We start from the raw sequence: 18,607 nt of genomic DNA, 5'->3' as shown, positions 1-18,607 counted from the left end.
ATAACGGTTAGCATTACTGCCTCACAGAACTGAGGTCCTGGGTTTAATTCCCATCCTGTCCCTAACTGTGTGGTGTTTATATATTTCCCCCATGTCTGTGAGATTTTTTTTATGGGTACTCCCGTTTCCCACCACAACTCAAAAATGTACTAGAAGGTAACTTGGCCCCAAACAAAAAGAAGTATGCTTGTATGTATATGGGCAGGCTAGATGGGCCAAGTGGCTCTTATCTGCCATCAAATTCTATGTTTGTATGAATATACTATGGTACTTATGTAGTAACTGGGCTGCCAATTTTGAAATCGGGTCCATCGCATCGCATCGCACCCGACCATATCGCATGCGATGCGATGCGATGGACCCGATTTTTCCATAGGATTCAATGTTAAAATGGACTCTGTCCATTTTAACATAGAATTCAATGGGAAAAGGGGTCCTTTTCATACCCCTACTATCCAAGTGGGCATGGAGTTGGATATAAACCTGTGGCGAGCGTAGCGAGCCACCGAGCCCGAAGCGTGGCGAGCGTAGCGAGCCCCGCGAGGGGACACAGAATACCGTCCCCTCGCGGGGCTCGCTTCGCTCGCCACGCTTCGGGCTCGGTGCCTCGCTACGCTCGCCACAGGTTTATATCCAACTCCATGCCCACTTGGATAGTAGGGGTATGAAAAGGACCCCTTTTTCCCATTGAATTCCATGTTAAAATGGACTCAGTCCATTTTAACATTGAATCCTATGGAAAAATCGGGTCATCGCATCGCATCGCATGGTCGTATGCGATGCGATGCGATATCGCATCGCATCTGATTGTATGCCTTAACTTAAGGCATACAATCAAAAAATCGGCAGCCCAGATACTACATAAGTACCTATACTATTATACTACTGTATAGTACTCACTCTCCATCAGCCCCAATGTTACACTTTGGCCCTTATTCTGGTTGACTCGCTTGCGAGTCACCCTAACCCTACCTTGCGAATGGTTAGCTGGCGCCATCCATTCACAAGCAGGATGCGTTCGCAAGGCTTGCGAATGGATGTTTTACATGAACATCCATTCGCATGCCAGTGGGAACCTCCCCCATCTTTCGATTGTCGCTGACCATCGAATGATGATGAAGGCGCACGCATATGTAAGGGTGATCCAGACCACTCTAACATATGCATGTAGAATTGCAGGAAATTGGGCGGTCAGCTTATGTCAGCTGTCCGACCCCGCACACATTTGCATGTGTACGTCTAGCGTTTTCCTGGGAAGCGTATACACATGCTCAGAAATGCTGCTGCGCATGCGCAAAACATCGGCCCTCGTCCAAATCTGCGGCTGAGCGAGTCAACCAGAATAAGGGCCTGTGTAAGTGCCTACAAATGTCCCTCAAATATGGTGGCCAAGCCTGCCTACTATTTTTGTTTTGCCAGCAATACAGCAATTCTGCGTCTGATAGTACATGATATTAGGCACGTACAAGCAGGGCATCTCTATTATAAAGCTACAGTAACATCCTCAATTATGTTGGGTACAAAATGGAAACATTATTAATCAAGAGATATGTCCATGCCCAGAGTGCTGGGTACATTATAACTACAATAAAGGCCCAACACAGCACTGTATATGATGTGTCCATATTAGATGAGATCTTAGATGACCATAGAATGTGTCCAGACTGAGTAATCATAATCAGGGGGACTCTTTTTTGCCCATGTGAACCCTCAAGTGTATCAGACTTAAGGTGCCCATACATGGTGCAATGCGCACCGTGCGGTTTAAACTAGATCACATCTAGTTCAAAACGCATAGGATGTGCTAAAGCACCGTGCATTTGGAAGGAGATTCGAGGCAATCTAGTTTAAAAAGTACGGGCAGCACATACTGTGTGCCGTGCAATGGGATGTGGGCGGGAGCGCGCATCGTACCGGGTACATAGAACTTTCAGAGCATTTTGATGAAATAGTTCAATGAAAACATTATACCATTCACGAATCACTGTATATGTGGATAACTTAAGCCTGAAATGAGCTGTGTAATGCTTATATAATGGTAATATTTATTAAATGTGGGGAAAACCCATGGAAAACAGGTGCTGGACATGACTTTGATACTGTTGGTGTAAAATGGAAAGAAGTGAGACCCATAGAATACAGTATCTGTGATGTTAGCACTAGGAGTATATGTTCGCGTAATGCTGCCTACACTGTGACCCTGCTAAAAAAAAACTATGGCATCCACGTTTATTTTTTATTAGGGTGATTATAAGGCATACTTGTCAATATTTTTAAAATCCTCTAGAGACCTGGGTAGATAAAGGTGACCACTGTGGGGGTGCTAGGTGGCAAATGGGGTAATTTGGCTTTGCCCCATGCTGCAGATGGAGGCATTGCATACAGAGGGCGAGGCTATGATGATGTGGCAAATCCCACCTATTTCACAAGGAAGTGGGTGGGTGGCCAACCCATCTAGAGGTTTGTGGGTCTTATGAGAAATTTGTGAGTCTCCCAAACATTCCAGTAGAGTATGGATCTAAGTGTAATCTCTGTATCCACAGATAAAAGGACCTTTTAATTCAACCCACCAAGTCTTTCCAATGATCTGCAAGAACAGGAGGTAAATATTCACTCTTTTGGGATTTAATTTTAATTATAAACTCATTCCGCTAGTTGAATCTGAAGATTGCTTCATATCATAACGCCAAGCCAAGAAGACCTGTCAGATGGGCGATGTGTTTCCTGTCAGCCAGTACTCCTATCACTCTTTTAGAAAGACCTGTATCCTTCTATCAGTATTACAGGATGCTTATTAAATCAAAACTAGAGCTTGCTGCTGATCAACGACCTGGGGTATCTATACGGAACAAAAATCTTCTCCCTCTTTGGACTAGTGTGTTTGTGGAAGCTCAGGGTACAAGATGGAGTTTACAAAGAGGTAACAATGGAAGTTCATTAAATTATTTTTGTCAGAGGGAGAGAAAAAAAATGGACATGCGGGTTGATGGATGGAAGACGCAAGAAAATATGTTACTTCTATTCAGCTTTCCCATTCTTCTGAGTTTTGGTCAACATGCCATCAGTGTGATAGAGAACTTTGTAGCATCCCTTTGTAATTTTCATCATCCACATGACGTTCATTATATCCAGAGAGATGCTGGAGATGATCCAGGCACACTGTGCACCTAGACCCAGTCTGTGAAATGCCTCCGTCCCAAAGGTGGAGAAGACACGCCTATAATAAGTGGGTATGACTGCTATTCTGACAATGAAGAAGACGACGGTCATCAGGACTCCATTCAACATGTTAGGCAGAGTATGTTTGGGGTATCCCAGTACTTCAAAGAACCACCTGCAAAACGTAACAAAGAGTAAAGAGTAATGAAGGCTGTATAGATCTGATGGATAATAAAAAACAACCAAATCATCAAAAGAATCACACTTTAATCTGCTGGTACATTAGCACGTGTTTTCAAACAGTTTCTTAAAAGGAAATTTGCATAAAATAAATAAAAAAAATGTTCTCATTGGTAAAGTTAAAAATGAACTATGCATTGTTCATGAATTAAGTATCAGTATACAGCAAATTACTATTAAACTGCCTGATGCTGGTCACATGGGGCTGCAGCTTGTTGGGCGGCAGCTATTACAAGGACTTGCATCTTTGTGCTCATCTGTGCATGGACTTAGGAATTCAGCACATACTGTACATTACTCTATTGAGGACCAAACATCCATTTAGGGGGGGAGATTTATCAAAGCTTTGAAAGAGTTAAAGTGGTAGTTAGAAGTTGATTAGTTGGTATTTTATCTTGTTCCAAGCTTTGATATATGTCCCCATATAGTTCAAGCATAGGTGTGTGCACAAATTGAGGCAGGAGTGAATCGGCACAACCTACTGTGAGTGGGCCACCACCTGGTGCTGTTTGCCACTACTGTACCTCCCTCTGCCCCAAGATGCAAGTTTCAAAGCAAGGGTGGAATTTGTGTCCAACCTCAGGCACTTTGAGGGATTTACTTTTGACAGATTTCCCGGCGCTCGAATTTTGCTGCAGGACTATGATACCCCTTTCACATTGCAACTAATTACCGGGTACAAGCCGGTTTCTTACCAGTTCAACACGGTAATTAGTGCAATGCTAAAGGGGTTACCAGGTGCCGCAAACGGGTAGCAACATGGCAATAAGAACTGGTAATATTATCGGTTCGCAGTGTGAAAAGACCGCACATGCAGGGTCGCATCGGGACTGAACCAGTTAAAAGTCCTGTGCGACCCTGCATTTGCGATCTGAAAGTCGTAACTCAGGACCTAACATCTGAGTTCCTCTGCAGAAAAAAACACATTGCCTGTTTGTAAATAAGTGGCTAATTGAACATTTTATCCTACATTAAGTCAATTTTATCTTTAACATTTTAGTGTGTTATGTCATATGCATATTACTATATTAATACTGTTTATTTATTTATTTTAGTATATATATACCATTCTTTTCTATGATATTAATTTAATATGTACAGTATTAACAATATTTATTTACTGATTATTCTTGTCAGCCAGCCGTCCTCCATATTGTTTCCTCTGTAGGAAAAAGTGTATGGTTCATTAATTTGACAGTAAAAAGGTTGAAAGTGTCAACCTAGTCGACTAGCCCAAAAGGTCGACTTGCACAAGATCAACATGGAAATGAACAGGTTAATGTGAGGGTTTTTGGAGTATCACTTTTTGCACACAGACTACCAATTAATGTACAGCTTCACTTTCCATGCATCAAGTGAAAGAGAGATAAAGAAGGAGGAGAGATGGAAGGAGAGGTAGTGAGAGAGGGTTGAGAGAAAAGGGGCAGGGGGAAGAGAGCAGGGGAGTAAAGGAGAGAGGGGGATGGCAAAGGGAGAGAGAGATCAGGGGATAGGGAAAAAGAGGAGAGACAGCAGGGAAAGAGAAAGAGACAAAGACGGGGTGGAGCAGAGCATGAGAGAGAGAGAAATAGAGGAGACGGGGAGAGAGTGAAAAGAGGAAAGAGACGAGTTAGGGAAGGATAGAGAGGTGAGAAAGAGAAAGGCGGCGAGAGGTGGCAATGTGATGGTGGAAGAGAGTGGGCCAGCTGATGGGTGGAGAGAGGGGGTGAGGTAACGGGTGGGGAGAGGGGATAAGGTGACAGGGTGAGGTGATTAGAGGAGAGAGGAGGTGAGTTGATGGGGTAAGTTGACGTGTGACTAGAGGAGGTGAGGTGACGGTGTAAGTTGATTGGTGACGAGAGGGGGTGAGGTTACGAGGTTGAAAGGGGGTAAATTGAGAGGAGGAGGCCGGTCTCGTTCCAGCATCGGCCTCCTGTTCTTGGCACTCTACATTTCCCCAGATACATGCTCTTGTGCTCCCTGGTGCTGCCACTCTCCTGCTTCCCAGCACTGGTTGGCAGTGGTCTCCTTTTAGAGAGTGCCGCGGAGCTTTAGAGAAGCAGCGGGAATTGGTGCTCTTACCCAAGTCCAGACTTTCAGCTAGGAATAGTGGCTCCCCACCAGGCCACAGGTGTACAAGAAGGACAAAGCCCGGGGCTTCTCACCGGCCTTTGTGGCAGCAGGATCTGCTGGGATATCCATGGACACTAGTGGCAAAACTATTAAATCAGTTTTAACTCTATATTGACTGCAGCAGAATGCGTCCCCGGGAACCCATGGACCACAATCTAAAGTAAAATAGCAAGTACTGTATATGTGTTCATTGCCTGCTGTTTTCTGGGAGTGTCTAAAAAAAGCAGGTGTGCCCAGGCATTTTATCGGAGGGTCTGTGACGTCAGCGTCAGCTTCGATTATCCTGTCTCTGTTTCAGAGTTGTTGAAGGGTCAAGCTTACTTACATTTGCTCAGACTGGAAAAAATCATTTGATGATTTGAGAACTGAGTATGGATGTGCAACCGAATAGCATATAGCAATATTTTCCCAATTCATTCGCAGATTTGCATGGGGCAACTTTCCTTTCTGTAGGAGCAGTGGCTAACTACTTGCAGTTACAGTATTTGCAACTTTGCAGATGAGCAATCCGGTCTGAATCAGGCCCTTAATCAGCAACTATTTAATGTGGTCGGCACACTTTCAAGCAGATACAAGATATATTGCATAAAAATCCCACAATCATTACAAAAGACAGCATGAAATGAGAACTTTACACATAATTAAGCATTTAGGTATAAAGAGGGTACCTACCGTTGATTGACAAAGGGTGTGGAGAATTCGGCTAAGAGACGGAAATTACCAAAATATGGCAACATTCCTTCACCCTGGAAAGCGAAGCAAGGATGTAAAAATATATGTTGCAAACATGTATTATACACAGTATTTCCTCTTTTTGGAACTAGTATTATACCATCTGCTGATATCACAGGCTGATTATAAGTCACCATCTCTGTAATGCTATTTTCAGAGTAGTACACGTGAGATAACGCTCTCCTCACTATCAATTTTAAGGCTATAATCACAGGAGACCGCACACCAAAGGACAGAATAGAGTGAGACAGATACAGAATAAGGGGAAATAATAGTTAAGGATTGCCTGTTTAATTATTTTTAATTGAATAAATATGTAACTGGATAACTGTTACACAGTGGATGCCAACATTTTTTCGAATCATGGTGCCCTCGGAAAAATGGACATGTAAGTCAGCCCTCAATCAATTCCGTTAAAATTAAACTTTATCGAGAGGTGACTCCCATGTTTATTTTTACCTGATGTATATTAGTCCTGTGAGTGTCACCGTATTTTATTTACATATATATATATATATATATTTTATTTATATATATATATATAAAATGTGTGTATGTGTGTACACTTGGCGGTACTCTGGTAATATAAATATGACTTACGATCTCAGGTTAAGAGTATCAATGTTTTGATATTTTAATATATCTTCATTAGGATGTATAAACATAAATTTGCACTTACTATATTTCCCTTTTTAAAAAAGTGCAGAATCATATGACTATGAAGTCATTTATACAGACTATAAAGTACCTTGGGAGAAGTTGTCCTATTTAATATACGAAGAACTTTATCCATTTTAAAATAGAAGTTATAAGAAGAATAGTTTCAAAATTGGATATGAGACAGTAATTTAAAAAACATTATTTAGAAAAGGTGCAAAGTTTGAACCAAATCAGGAATTACAGAAAAGGGTGTTTTTTGCAAAAGATGTGAACATATTTATTGAACATATTTATTGTAAACAAGACTATAATATTTAAGGGAAATATCAAACATTAATGGGACAAGTGGAGACATTTCCTATAGCAGCCAATAAGATTCTAGCTACCATTTTCTAGAAAGTTTGATAAATGATGTGAAAATCTGATTGGCTGAGTTAGGTAGCAACTCCCCCAAACTTCTTTAGAGTGGTTAATAAAATCCCACAAAGTGATTCCCCTTCAAATTCACATTAATCATCAGTACCAAATTATTCACTACCGTTCATTGATACTGTAGATGTACCATACTTGCCTACTTTTGAAAACTAGTTTGAGGGAGATTAGAATTGGTAGGAGAATTTTGCACAGCACCTCATTCAGGGGGGCTTGTCATGCTCCACCCAAAGGGCGTGTCTAGTTCCAAATATGGAGAGATTGTGAAAAGAGATTGTCAAAGAGGCACGTAGAAGCGTGGGTGTGTACTGCTACATCTGAGAGGAATCTTCTAAAATGACTTATATCCAAATGTAGATGAGCCCCAAAGCAGTTAGTAAGAGATCCTATACTTGATAAAGTGCTGGAAAATGGTGCTGATGATTCAATGTAAATGTATCTATCTCTCATTCATTTACCTTGTAACCATGTAATGTGGGCTAGGTGAAATGAGGGAGATTGCTAGACTAATGAGGGAGAGAGGGAGATTGGTGTTATTCCAGGGAGTCTCCTGCAGAATGCAGGAGGGTAGGCAATTATGGATGTATTGATAGCTGATAAAACAGTTATGTATTGTATGAGTTAACTGCAAGAACTATAACAACCTTTATTTGCATTTTTTACATTTTGAACAGAAAAAAAGGCCTCACTTTGTAATGGCCTAATCATCTGAAATATTACTCACACCAATAAGGATGCATTTCATTGATAGGTAATAAAGCAGTATTAGATGACCATTATTTTCATAACACTATGAGGGTGATTCAGGTTAGTTTGCAAAAGGAAACTCTTTCTTTAATGGACAATACCATGTGCACTGCAGGTAGGGCTGATGTCACATGCGCAGAGAGAGTTAGATTTGGGTGAGTTATTCGGTTTCTGTGCAGGGTAAATACCAGCTGCTTTATTTTTACACTCCGATTTAGATTTAGAGACATCCCAGCCAAATGTAACTCTCTCTGTACATGTTACACCAGCCCCAAACGCAGTGCACATGGTTTTGGTCATTAAAAAAGGAGTTTGCTTTAGCAAACCACCTGAATTAGGCCCTATGTGCATGCAGTAGCAAAATCCAGAAGATACAAGCAGTTGCGAATCAACTGAAAATATAATGATATATCATATTTCATAAATGCAGTGTATTTGAAACATATCTACTATTTATGGACAGGACTTTCTAATTGTTGGCCACATTGCAGAGCACAGACACAAGCTAGCAACCATCACCGTCAGACAGACAGACTGAAAGCAACACAAAAATCACCTACAGCTAATAAGAATAAGTAGAAGTGAAAAAGTATAAACGCATTCCCAAGGAATAAACACCAGGAAAAACAAGGGGTACACAAAGAGCTGGCAGTGAAGGAAGACACATCATTCAAATAGGCATAAGAAATATATTTCTAGTATAAACACAGAGAAGAGGCTGACTCCTTCAATATTCCTTATCTATATGGGCTTAGAAACTACACACTAGGCATCCCCGGCAGGATGCAATCAAATACCGACAGGAGACAGACAGCAAGATCCCAATGGTCAAAATCTCAGATCCCGGAGCTATGTACAGGGGTTGGGGTTATCAACTAGGGGGAAGGTTATGCCCAGTGCAATTCTGACTAGCTTTTAATTAGAAATTTTAATTATATAGTAACAATCGAATAGACATTGAAAGGGTTTCAAACGCATTCGATGCCAATTCGATCCCAAAATCGAATAGAAAAATAGACTGCCCAGGCAAGACTATATAGAACAATCTGTACGGTATAGTCAAAATCGAATGCATTTTGCTTGCCTTATGATTCGATCTCAATTCGATCCCAATTGAATAGGAATTGAATAGCAAGGCAATCACACAGTGTGTACACCCCTTTAGGCGGGAGGTTTGGGTAAAACTGCTTACCACCATCTGCCTGTATACTGGCCACTGGGATCCTGACTGCTAAGATTTCGTACCAAACCCACTCAAGTTGACGTTTAACTAAAACCGCAATTATCCTTACCCAGGTTGTACTTTAACAATGGCTGTCATAACGGTAGTTACCTAATCTGGATCCAGGTGGCCTTATTCTCCTGCCACTTAAAGGCTACTACACTAGCAAGGCATACTTACAGCTCCATCAGTGGATAGAAACCTAAAAAGCAAGATGGGACTCCAACAGATATGAACAGTCTTTATACCAGTACTGTTACATACTGGTAAATCCACATTGTCAAACACTGAGGCTGCTTGGCTTACACTATTAGTATTACACGCAGACAAGTCAGTACCTGGCTTATTATTATTATTATATGTTTGTGGAAGCTGAATATAGGAGTTAAAGAGCAAACAACAGAGTGTGTTCTTATGTTTAGTATTAAGTACTGATAGTGAGGACATTAGTTGGGGTTAACACTTTTAGATACATTTATCATCATGCACTCTGGCCCCTGAGCAAATTACTAACAAATTACTAATTCTATAATACACAAGTGATGTAAAAAAATATCTGTATAATCAATGAGTCTAGATATACCTTCAGTGTTTATCAACCCTTCAAATCTTCTAAATTGCAATGAATAATGTACCCTTTACTGTAACTTATTACAGATAATAAAAGAAGTCTTGGATGTCCAAGGATTGCTGTCTTGCGCCTTCATGCAGTATGGACTTGTAATCATACCTATCCACTTTATTGACTGATCCGCTGGGATTTCCAGGAGTGGAGGAGTGACAATGGCAGGCCACTGGTGCATTTTACTAACAAACCGTGTCACAAAGGACCCATTATGCCCACGTCACAAAAAAAGTAGGCAGGATGCAGGAGGGCGGTCTGCTTACTCAGATGGATACTGGACATTCTGGAAGAGTACGCAATATGCTTATACGACCCTTTTTATGTACAGCAAGGGGTACATTAGCTTATGTATGTATGGTTGCATAACACAAGTTGCGTAAAACCCTGGGGAGGCAGAGTGGGCAGGGGCCCAAGGAATGAGGGGGTGTCACGAATTGTGGAGAGGTGTGGCTACACCCCCCAAAAAACCTGTACATGAAGTTTATTCAGAACTGCAAAGTGGCACCACTGGCAACATAGGGGGCACCGGGAGCCTCACAAGGGGAAAATGTCCATAGCAGCTGACCCAGGCCCTGCCATCATAACTATTTCCCCAGGGGGCAGAGAGGGGTTCCATCTGTTCAGCTCACCGGCTGCTTTTCAGAGCATGTTCCAGATGCTCCAAGCAGTAGTGAAGCTCCCACACCACCAGTGAAGAAGACACAGCCGGTCACAGCTAGTTCCACCCCCTGGCTGACCCATCAAGTGTGGCATTACAACCAGCATACCCCTATGTACAGTCCAGTGTACATAGACCAGTTGCAGTTCTTACAAATGGGATTTGCAAAAATTAATATAGGCCTACACCATACGGAGGCCTATTTCCTTTGGACTATGTAATCTCAAGGAGACCAAAACAGTTCCATTTTAGCTAAAGGATATGGGACGGATTGGGAGATGCATGCTGGCCTGAATGCAGTAGCATTCTGAATTTATTCCAACCTAATGCGAATAGATGCACGTCCTACTGTGCAGACATATTTTATGCGGCTGCACATTCTACTATGTGGACATTAACTTGTGCTGTATGGGAGAGCAGGCGTTACTATTGGCACTTACAACTACCCTGTGCTAGATGCAGGAGATGCATCTGAATATGGAGTCCAAAATAACTCTGGCTTCACACCCAAGAGATAGTTTTCTTGGGTGTGTTCATCTTGCTGCTGCCCAGTTGCCATTCAGAAATGTCCATTTAGCATATGTAAAAGATTGAGGTGCAGCCCAGTTGTGTGCTCACTAAGTAAAAAATGTCCGCATATGACTTTGTGTGCAACTCACATGGTGATATCCAGAAGGAAAGGGTTCTCAAATGGATAGTTAAATAAACTGTTTTATAGATTCACATTCCAATCTATTTGCCTTGGTAAGGGTAATACCCTTTTTACACCAAAATCCCGGATTCGACCTGGTATTTGGAACACTGTTCCAAGCCAGGTCGGATCCAGGATGTGCACTGTTTACACTGCGGTGGAAATGGGGGGAGGCACTTGGAGATGACATCATCTCCAAGTGCCTCCGTGCACCCCCCCCCCTCTCCCCCCTAGCCCCTGTCCGTGAGGTGAATGGATGCCGCACACAGTACAGCAGACAGCAGCAGAGGCAGAAAGAGACCCATAACTCATTTTGTGCAAGTAAGCAGCCCTGTACTGTACATCCCACTTGTATCATGTATCCCACCAACTGTGTTTTATATCTACACATTTCCATAGTAGCATGAAAACATGGAGGGAGGGGGTAGTGAGTAATATGTTTACAGGTTATCTGAATTATGGGAATAAAACGGTTGGCGAGAAGTGTTATTCCTCTTAGTTTAGTTGCTATCTAAAGTGACTTTATGTGATGCTTAATTGCTGCGGATTAAACTGGGTAACAAATCTGTTTAAAAACAAACATGAAAAAATATGAATAGTAGTTAAATAAATCCTGACTTTTTTCTTACTTAGGCCACAAACCCTTCTCCCATGTCTAGTAAAAAACAATAGAATGGAGCTCTCACTTGAGGCCATGAATGTGCCAGAGCTCAGAGACCGGAGTCTAACAGTAAAGCTGCAGAAGTCAACATGCCAACTGTAGATCTAAAACCTCAATGGACTGGACAAGGGGTCACTGTGGAATTGCGGGGATAATTGTACAAATAAATATTTTGGGTCGTCTGTGATGCCCTTCTCAGCTTCTTCCAGTCTTATTACCAAACTATTCCACTACAGAACAGACTCGCCACTACAATCCATTTTAAATGCTGCTGCTAGGCTGATCTTCCTAGCAAGACACTCATCGTCTGCTGATCCGCTCTGCCAGTCCCTCCATTGGTTGCCTGTATTTTACTGTATTCAATATAAAACACTTCTACTCACATATAAAGCTATTAACCATACTGCACCAGCATATATATCTTTACTTATTACAAAATATCTCCCATCTCGACCACTAAGCTCTGTACAAGATCTGCGACTCTCTTCTGCACAGATCACTGGCTCCCGTTCACTATTACAGGACTTTAATCGGGCTGCTCCCATCCTATGGAATGCCCGGTACTTGTGTACAATCACGGCTCCCACGATGTCCATCGTATAGGAAAAAATCGCAACGCATGCGATTTTTAACAGAAATGCATCCAAATGCATTGAAATTAGTATCAAACATGTTCAATGGCCCCCAAATGTCATTTTTGAGGCTGTACCACCCTCACTATCAACGCGAACCCGAAGCGTGGCGACCGCAGCGAGCCCGCGAGGGGCGTCGGTACGCGTCCTACGACCTTTTCATACCCCCACTATCCACGTCGGCGTGGAGTTGAGAATAGAAAGTGTGGCAAGCGCAGCGAGCCACCGAGCCCGAAGCGTGGCGAGCCCTGCGAGGGGACACGGATACCTTCACAGGTATACGCGTCCCCTCGTGGGCTTCACAGGTGTCCGCGTCCCCTCGCGGGGCTCGCCACGCTTCGGGCTCGGTGGCTCGCTGCGCTCGCCACACTTTCTATTCTCAACTCCACGCCGACGTGGATAGTGGGGGTATGAAAAGGTAGTAGGACGCGTACCGCCGCCCCTCGCGGGCTCGCCACGCTTCGGGTTCGCGTTGATAGTGGGGGTGGTACAGCCTCAAAAATGACATTTGGGGGCCATTGAACATGTTTGATACTAATTTCAATGTATTTGGAGGCATTTCTGTTCAAAATCGCATGCGATTTTAAAAAAAAATGCTTAAAAACTGCAAAAATCGCATGCCACTACATTTGGCATGCGATGGGAGCCGTGAAAGTACACAAGTACCGAATGCCCTACCATGCACAATAAGACTCTCCACTGGCCTCCAAACAACTAAGTGTTCTTTGAAAACTCACCTCTTTATGAAAGCCTATCATATTTAAGTTCTATACGCAGAACCCTCTGAGGCACTTATGTATTATATTGGTGGGACTGCTATGTTATTACTGGTGCCTGTCCTTGTGATTCCCTCCTACAGTATGTCCCTATAGATTGTAAGCTTGCAGCAGGGCCCTCCTACGTCCAAGTCTGTCTGTTGTTACCCAGTTTGGTTTATCACTGTCTACAATTGTAAAGCGCAACGGAATCTGCTGCGCTATATAAGAAACTGCACATAAATAAATAAAATAAACTACACAGAGAGTTATGTTTTGTGGGGTTACAATATAACAGATAGACACTGCCTAGGTTGACAGTCACAAGGTCGACCATTAATGGTTGACAGTGACTAGATCAACACCTTGAAATGGTCGACATTGACAGAAGGTCGACACAGTCTTAAGGCTGACAGGGGCATGGTTGACACCCACGAGGTCGAAATAGTTTTTTCACCATTTTTGATGTCTGTCAACTTATGTTGACATGGACACAGTATAAGTGACCCATGTCCCCTTGCATGGCTCGCTGCATTTGCCTTGCTTCAGGCACGGTGTGTCACGGCGCTTGGCACACTACTATGTTCTCTCTCTATGCCCACTTGGATAGTTAAGTATGAACCAAGTCGGTATACACTCAAAAAAATGCATGTCGACCTTGTTGGTGTCTAGCCTGCCCATGTCGACCTTAATCTTGTGTTGAACTTCTGTCAATGTTGAACTAGGGTATGTTGACCATTTGAAGGCTGGCGACCATTATTGGTCGACCTGGTGACTCGACCTAGACATTGTTGACCCAGGGACCACATACCATTTTTAACATCCTGTTTAGCAACATTTCCAAGCTGCTCACAAAAATCCTATGCAACATTTCACAGCAACATTTTGTCTGGAAGCTGGCCGGGAACCAGTTACTTGACACACAGTACTATTTCTACTGATAACAAGATCTAACAACACCCAACAGAGATTAACGTGATGCAACAGAAAGGTAAAATACATCCTACAGTAACTCATTGCCTCATTGACTAGGGGGGCCAGGAAGGCTATAGATGCCAGATTTGAGGGGTCACCGAGATGAGCTGCCCTGACGAATCTTTAGCTGATGTCAGGTCCAAAGATTGTGATCAAGTTCCGTGCCATCACCGCAGGCATAGAGGGAGCGGCATCAACTGGTACAATAACATTTTATGATACACACTGAGGCAGCACAGGCTGAGGGGGGAATCAGACTGCTGTACAGACACCAGCGGGAAAAGAGTGGGCACAGGCTGCTGCAGACACAGTGCAGGGTGACAATAACACCTAGTTTCGGCCCTGAGTACCACAATATAGTATATATTTTTATTTAGATTATATACTGTATTATATATATTTCAGATATATTACACAAACATGGCTTGGTAGACAAACAGGAACATTATTGGTCTATTGTGAGGACCAGAAACATAATTTTCAGCACTTTGCCCTGTTTGCACAACATAAAACACACAGGTACACATTTATTTCTATCTTTTTTTATTTTAAATGAAATCGCCATCAACAATTCAAGCTTGCACAGATAAGGGCCTCAGCACATGCAACGCCTGGCACTATTTACTTCTGTTACTATCTCTACTACATGCACATATATATAGTCTTAGTACTCCAGGTTTAGGTTTACTAAAGCTTCTATAGAGAAACTGAAGGCGTTGGCCACAATAACCAATAAGTTTCAAGCTTTTATGCATTTAGTAGAGTCTAGCAAGAATCTGATTGGTTGTAATAGGCAACTCCTGAATTTGTAATTGTTTAGTAAATCTACCCCTAAGTAAGTGCACAATTAAATGTCCTCTAAAATACCGTTACATTGCTATCATGCAGACAGATTTATTAGTACATTTCACAGGTGGCAGAAAGAAAGAGATTCAGCATTCCATGCAAACATTCTCCGTTCCTTCACTGCCAGAACGACCCACAATGCTTTACTGCACAAGGCTTTCCAGGCCTGGTCTGACAGTAAAGGTTAACGCAAGCCATATTTATAAAGAATGACCAAGAATGAGATTTTTCAGCACCTTTGTCTTTTTTTTTTTTCATTTTTAATATATTAATGGCACTAGCTTGAGAAGGCATGACAAATTGATTGTTACAGTCATAGAACATTTTCATACACAGCCCCAGCCTCAGGTACGTGTATTCTTTACTAACGGACATGTATTCCTGGTTTTGGATACTGGAAGGGCAGATAAATGATGTATGAATGTATATGAATGAAGCAATCAGTTTATAAAACCCAGCTTTACAAAGTGCTTTAATCCCGTTAATCTAATTAGGATTTAAGGTATTATTTGGCATTATGTGCTCTAGAGCAATGCTGATCTCACATCAAATTAGATCATTGTGCCTAGCAAGTTCATTCATGGCCAATCTTTCCAACTTGTCTGCCGGTACTACTGCAGTATAAGCTAATATAGCACTCACCAGTACATAGTAGTAAGCATACAGAGCTGCCACATGATGGGTCACAAAATATTTATCCCCGATGGCCTTCCAGTAATAAATTATAAGCAACAAGTCTGCAAAAAACAAAACACAGTAACTTACAAAAAGCAATGCAAGAAGCATAATAATAATTACACAAAAACATGAAACTTGAAGGTTTCGTTTCAAAATGTTTCACTGCGAGTGACAAAATAGTGGTAAAACACAACTTTTTGCGTGATCAGACTTGGCCATTTTGATTTAGTTGCTTTATTATTAATCCCAACAAAATAAATGTGAACATTATCCAAATCTGCTTTAACACAGATATGGCAGAGTGTCTGAAAACTGGTCACAAAAGATTCCACTGCCAGAATTCTAAGCAACAGATTCCCTCTTCAGACTCAGATCTAGCTCCTTGGCAGTCTGCGACTGGACTAGTTTTGGCTAAAACGTGAAGTAATAAAAAAAAAAAGACAAACAAGTCCCTTTCACCACTGATTATTCAATACCTAACAGCCAGTTCAATAATATATTATTATACAATCCATTAATTTGGTATTAGTGATAGAATTTTAATTATTTTTGTTTGGGTTTGTACTTTGTGACATCATCTGGTGGGCCGGGTGGAGTGGCAGCGCATCAGGTGGGGCGGGGAAGGAGGCTGCCACTCAACCCGGGTTACTCGTTCAGACTGCGCAGCAACCCGGGTCCAACCCGGGAATAACACTGCTTTTAACCCAGGTCAGATTGCCGGGTTGCTGGACCCGGGATATTCAACATGGCCCTTTCATACTGCATGGCGACTAGGGGTGACCAAGGTTATTTGTGCGGTGTGAAAGAGGTATTATACAAGTTTACCATTTCGTGTGTGGCTTGTGTATGTAACCAAAATAATATATATAATACACACACACACACCCTTGACAAAGTCCATTGATGATGAAACATATTGGATGTGGCCTATGAGACGCTTGAAGTGGTGAGGTCATGCACCATTTCAAATGTCTAGAAATCATTCCAAGCCTCCTGGTAATGCTGCTAAGGCTATGCCAAGTCAGAAAAACCATCCGGATTACTAGGGCTGAATCCGAGGTTGAGTTTGTTCCATGATCACTGCTGTTGTCTTGATGTATGTGAGCATTTTTTGACTAAATATTTTTGTTATATTATACTCACTTGGCCGCCCTTCATTTTGTGCAGATATCACTCTTGAATTATATTCCAACATTTCAGAACTTTTTTATTAGTTCTTTACTTCAGGGATTCCCCCACTGACAGAAGTAAAAAGGTCTCAGGAGGGACTCCCCCCAAAATGGAAAGGTGTAGCAGTACATACTTTTAAACATTCAAAAATGTACTGAAAAGCACAGTATAGGACATATATAGTTAAAAATTACCTGAGATGAGGTAGCCTGAGGTGATTGCGACATTTAACTTGACCATATAAGGGTCTCCCCTAGAAAATAAATGTGTTAGACTGAGACACATAGAATGATTGTCAGAATGATAGGTAATATGTCTGCTTTCTACAAATAACCTGATATTGGTCTACATGCTTCCAAATATCAACGTATCATTCCTGCCTTCAACAACAACCAACCAAAATGAATATTTAGTGTGAAAAAAAAAATTTGCATTTACAGTAACACAATATATATATATACAGTATGTGGACAGACAGATATGTACTGAGCTTTGTAGATATATAAATTGGATAAATAAGTAACAGCCAATCAACTCCTGTCATTTAGCAAATACAGCCTGTGCAATTAAAGTTAGGAGTTGATTACCTAGTGTTACCACTTTAAAATGCAAGAAGGGCCCTAGTGGTCCAGTCTATCCTGCGGCTAGAGCAGTAGTGCGGCCAGGAGCGAGTTCCCGAGAAGTGGCCTGGAGAGAGTTCCGAGGATCAAGACAAAAGCAGCGGCAGAGGAGATGGTGCCAAACAGCAGCCGGGGAGCATGAGCCGAGCAGCGGATGGAGCTGGGGCCAGGAGACCCGCTGATGCTGGTGAGAAGACTTGCCTCGACTCCCCACCCACTGCTCTTTCCCCACACTTTCACCACATCACCCCCATGATCTCAGTCCCTCTTGACCCCTATCACCTCCCCCTAGCACCTCTCCGTCGCCTCACACCCTTCTCAAGTAACCCCATGCCCCCTCACCCCCTGTCGAATCCATCACCTCACCCCCCTTCGCCCCCCCCCCCCCCCCCCGGCACCTCACCCTCTCTATCGCCCCCTCTCACCTAACCCTTGGTAACCTCACCCCTGGTCACCTAACTCCCTCTCATCCCTGTGTCACCTCACCCCCTCCTCAGTCAACTTAATGGCATGCCCCCTTTTGAGTGACCCTTTTCGGTCACATGCTCTTGTGGGAACACAGGCACTTCGGGAACTTATACAGTACACTGATCTGGAGCCTCATAACAATGCAGCAATTATAGCTACAACCATGCCAGAGACTTTATAAAAGGTGAACATACAGTGGCTCTGAATTATACTGGTGATTCCAAATAATGTTCCTTTTTGGGCCTGATTCATGTTTGTAAGTACAGCAAAAAAGCTTTATAATACCAGCAGAGGAGCGGCGATGGCCGGTGATGATGCGGGAGCCATACACACTGGGCGGATTTTGTGCTGAAGGGGCTCAAACTGTAAAAGTGAGCTGCTTTCAGCTCAAAATCAGCCAGTGTGTATGGGCCTTAATAAAAGATCTCTGGCTTGCACGCAGGATTAATAGGTTTTACAGAGATCCCCTGGCTTTTTACTATCAATGAGTATGATAATGGAATTTACAAAGATCCACCAGCCTT

General features: G+C 42.4%; 1 protein-coding gene across 1 annotated transcript in view; it reads right to left on the bottom strand.

Moving 5' to 3' along the window:
- Positions 1-709: 709 nt before the first annotated feature.
- TLCD4 (TLC domain containing 4) overlaps positions 710-18,607 on the bottom strand; it is a 63,961-nt gene continuing 46,063 nt past the window's right edge. Inside the window, exons 4-7 of the mRNA XM_083157054.1 lie at positions 17,190-17,248; positions 15,790-15,884; positions 6,184-6,257; positions 710-3,334 (exon numbers count right to left, since the gene is read on the bottom strand). Of these exons, the coding sequence (XP_083013180.1) occupies positions 3,019-3,334; positions 6,184-6,257; positions 15,790-15,884; positions 17,190-17,248 (544 nt within the window). The 3' untranslated portion in view covers positions 710-3,018. The remainder of the gene's footprint in view (positions 3,335-6,183; positions 6,258-15,789; positions 15,885-17,189; positions 17,249-18,607) is intronic.

This window comes from Crinia signifera, chromosome 8 (genome assembly GCF_055691185.1).
Source record: "Crinia signifera chromosome 8, ASM5569118v1, whole genome shotgun sequence".
In the NCBI taxonomy this organism is placed as follows: domain Eukaryota; kingdom Metazoa; phylum Chordata; class Amphibia; order Anura; family Myobatrachidae; genus Crinia; species Crinia signifera.
This window is presented reverse-complemented; position numbering and strand designations above follow the sequence as displayed.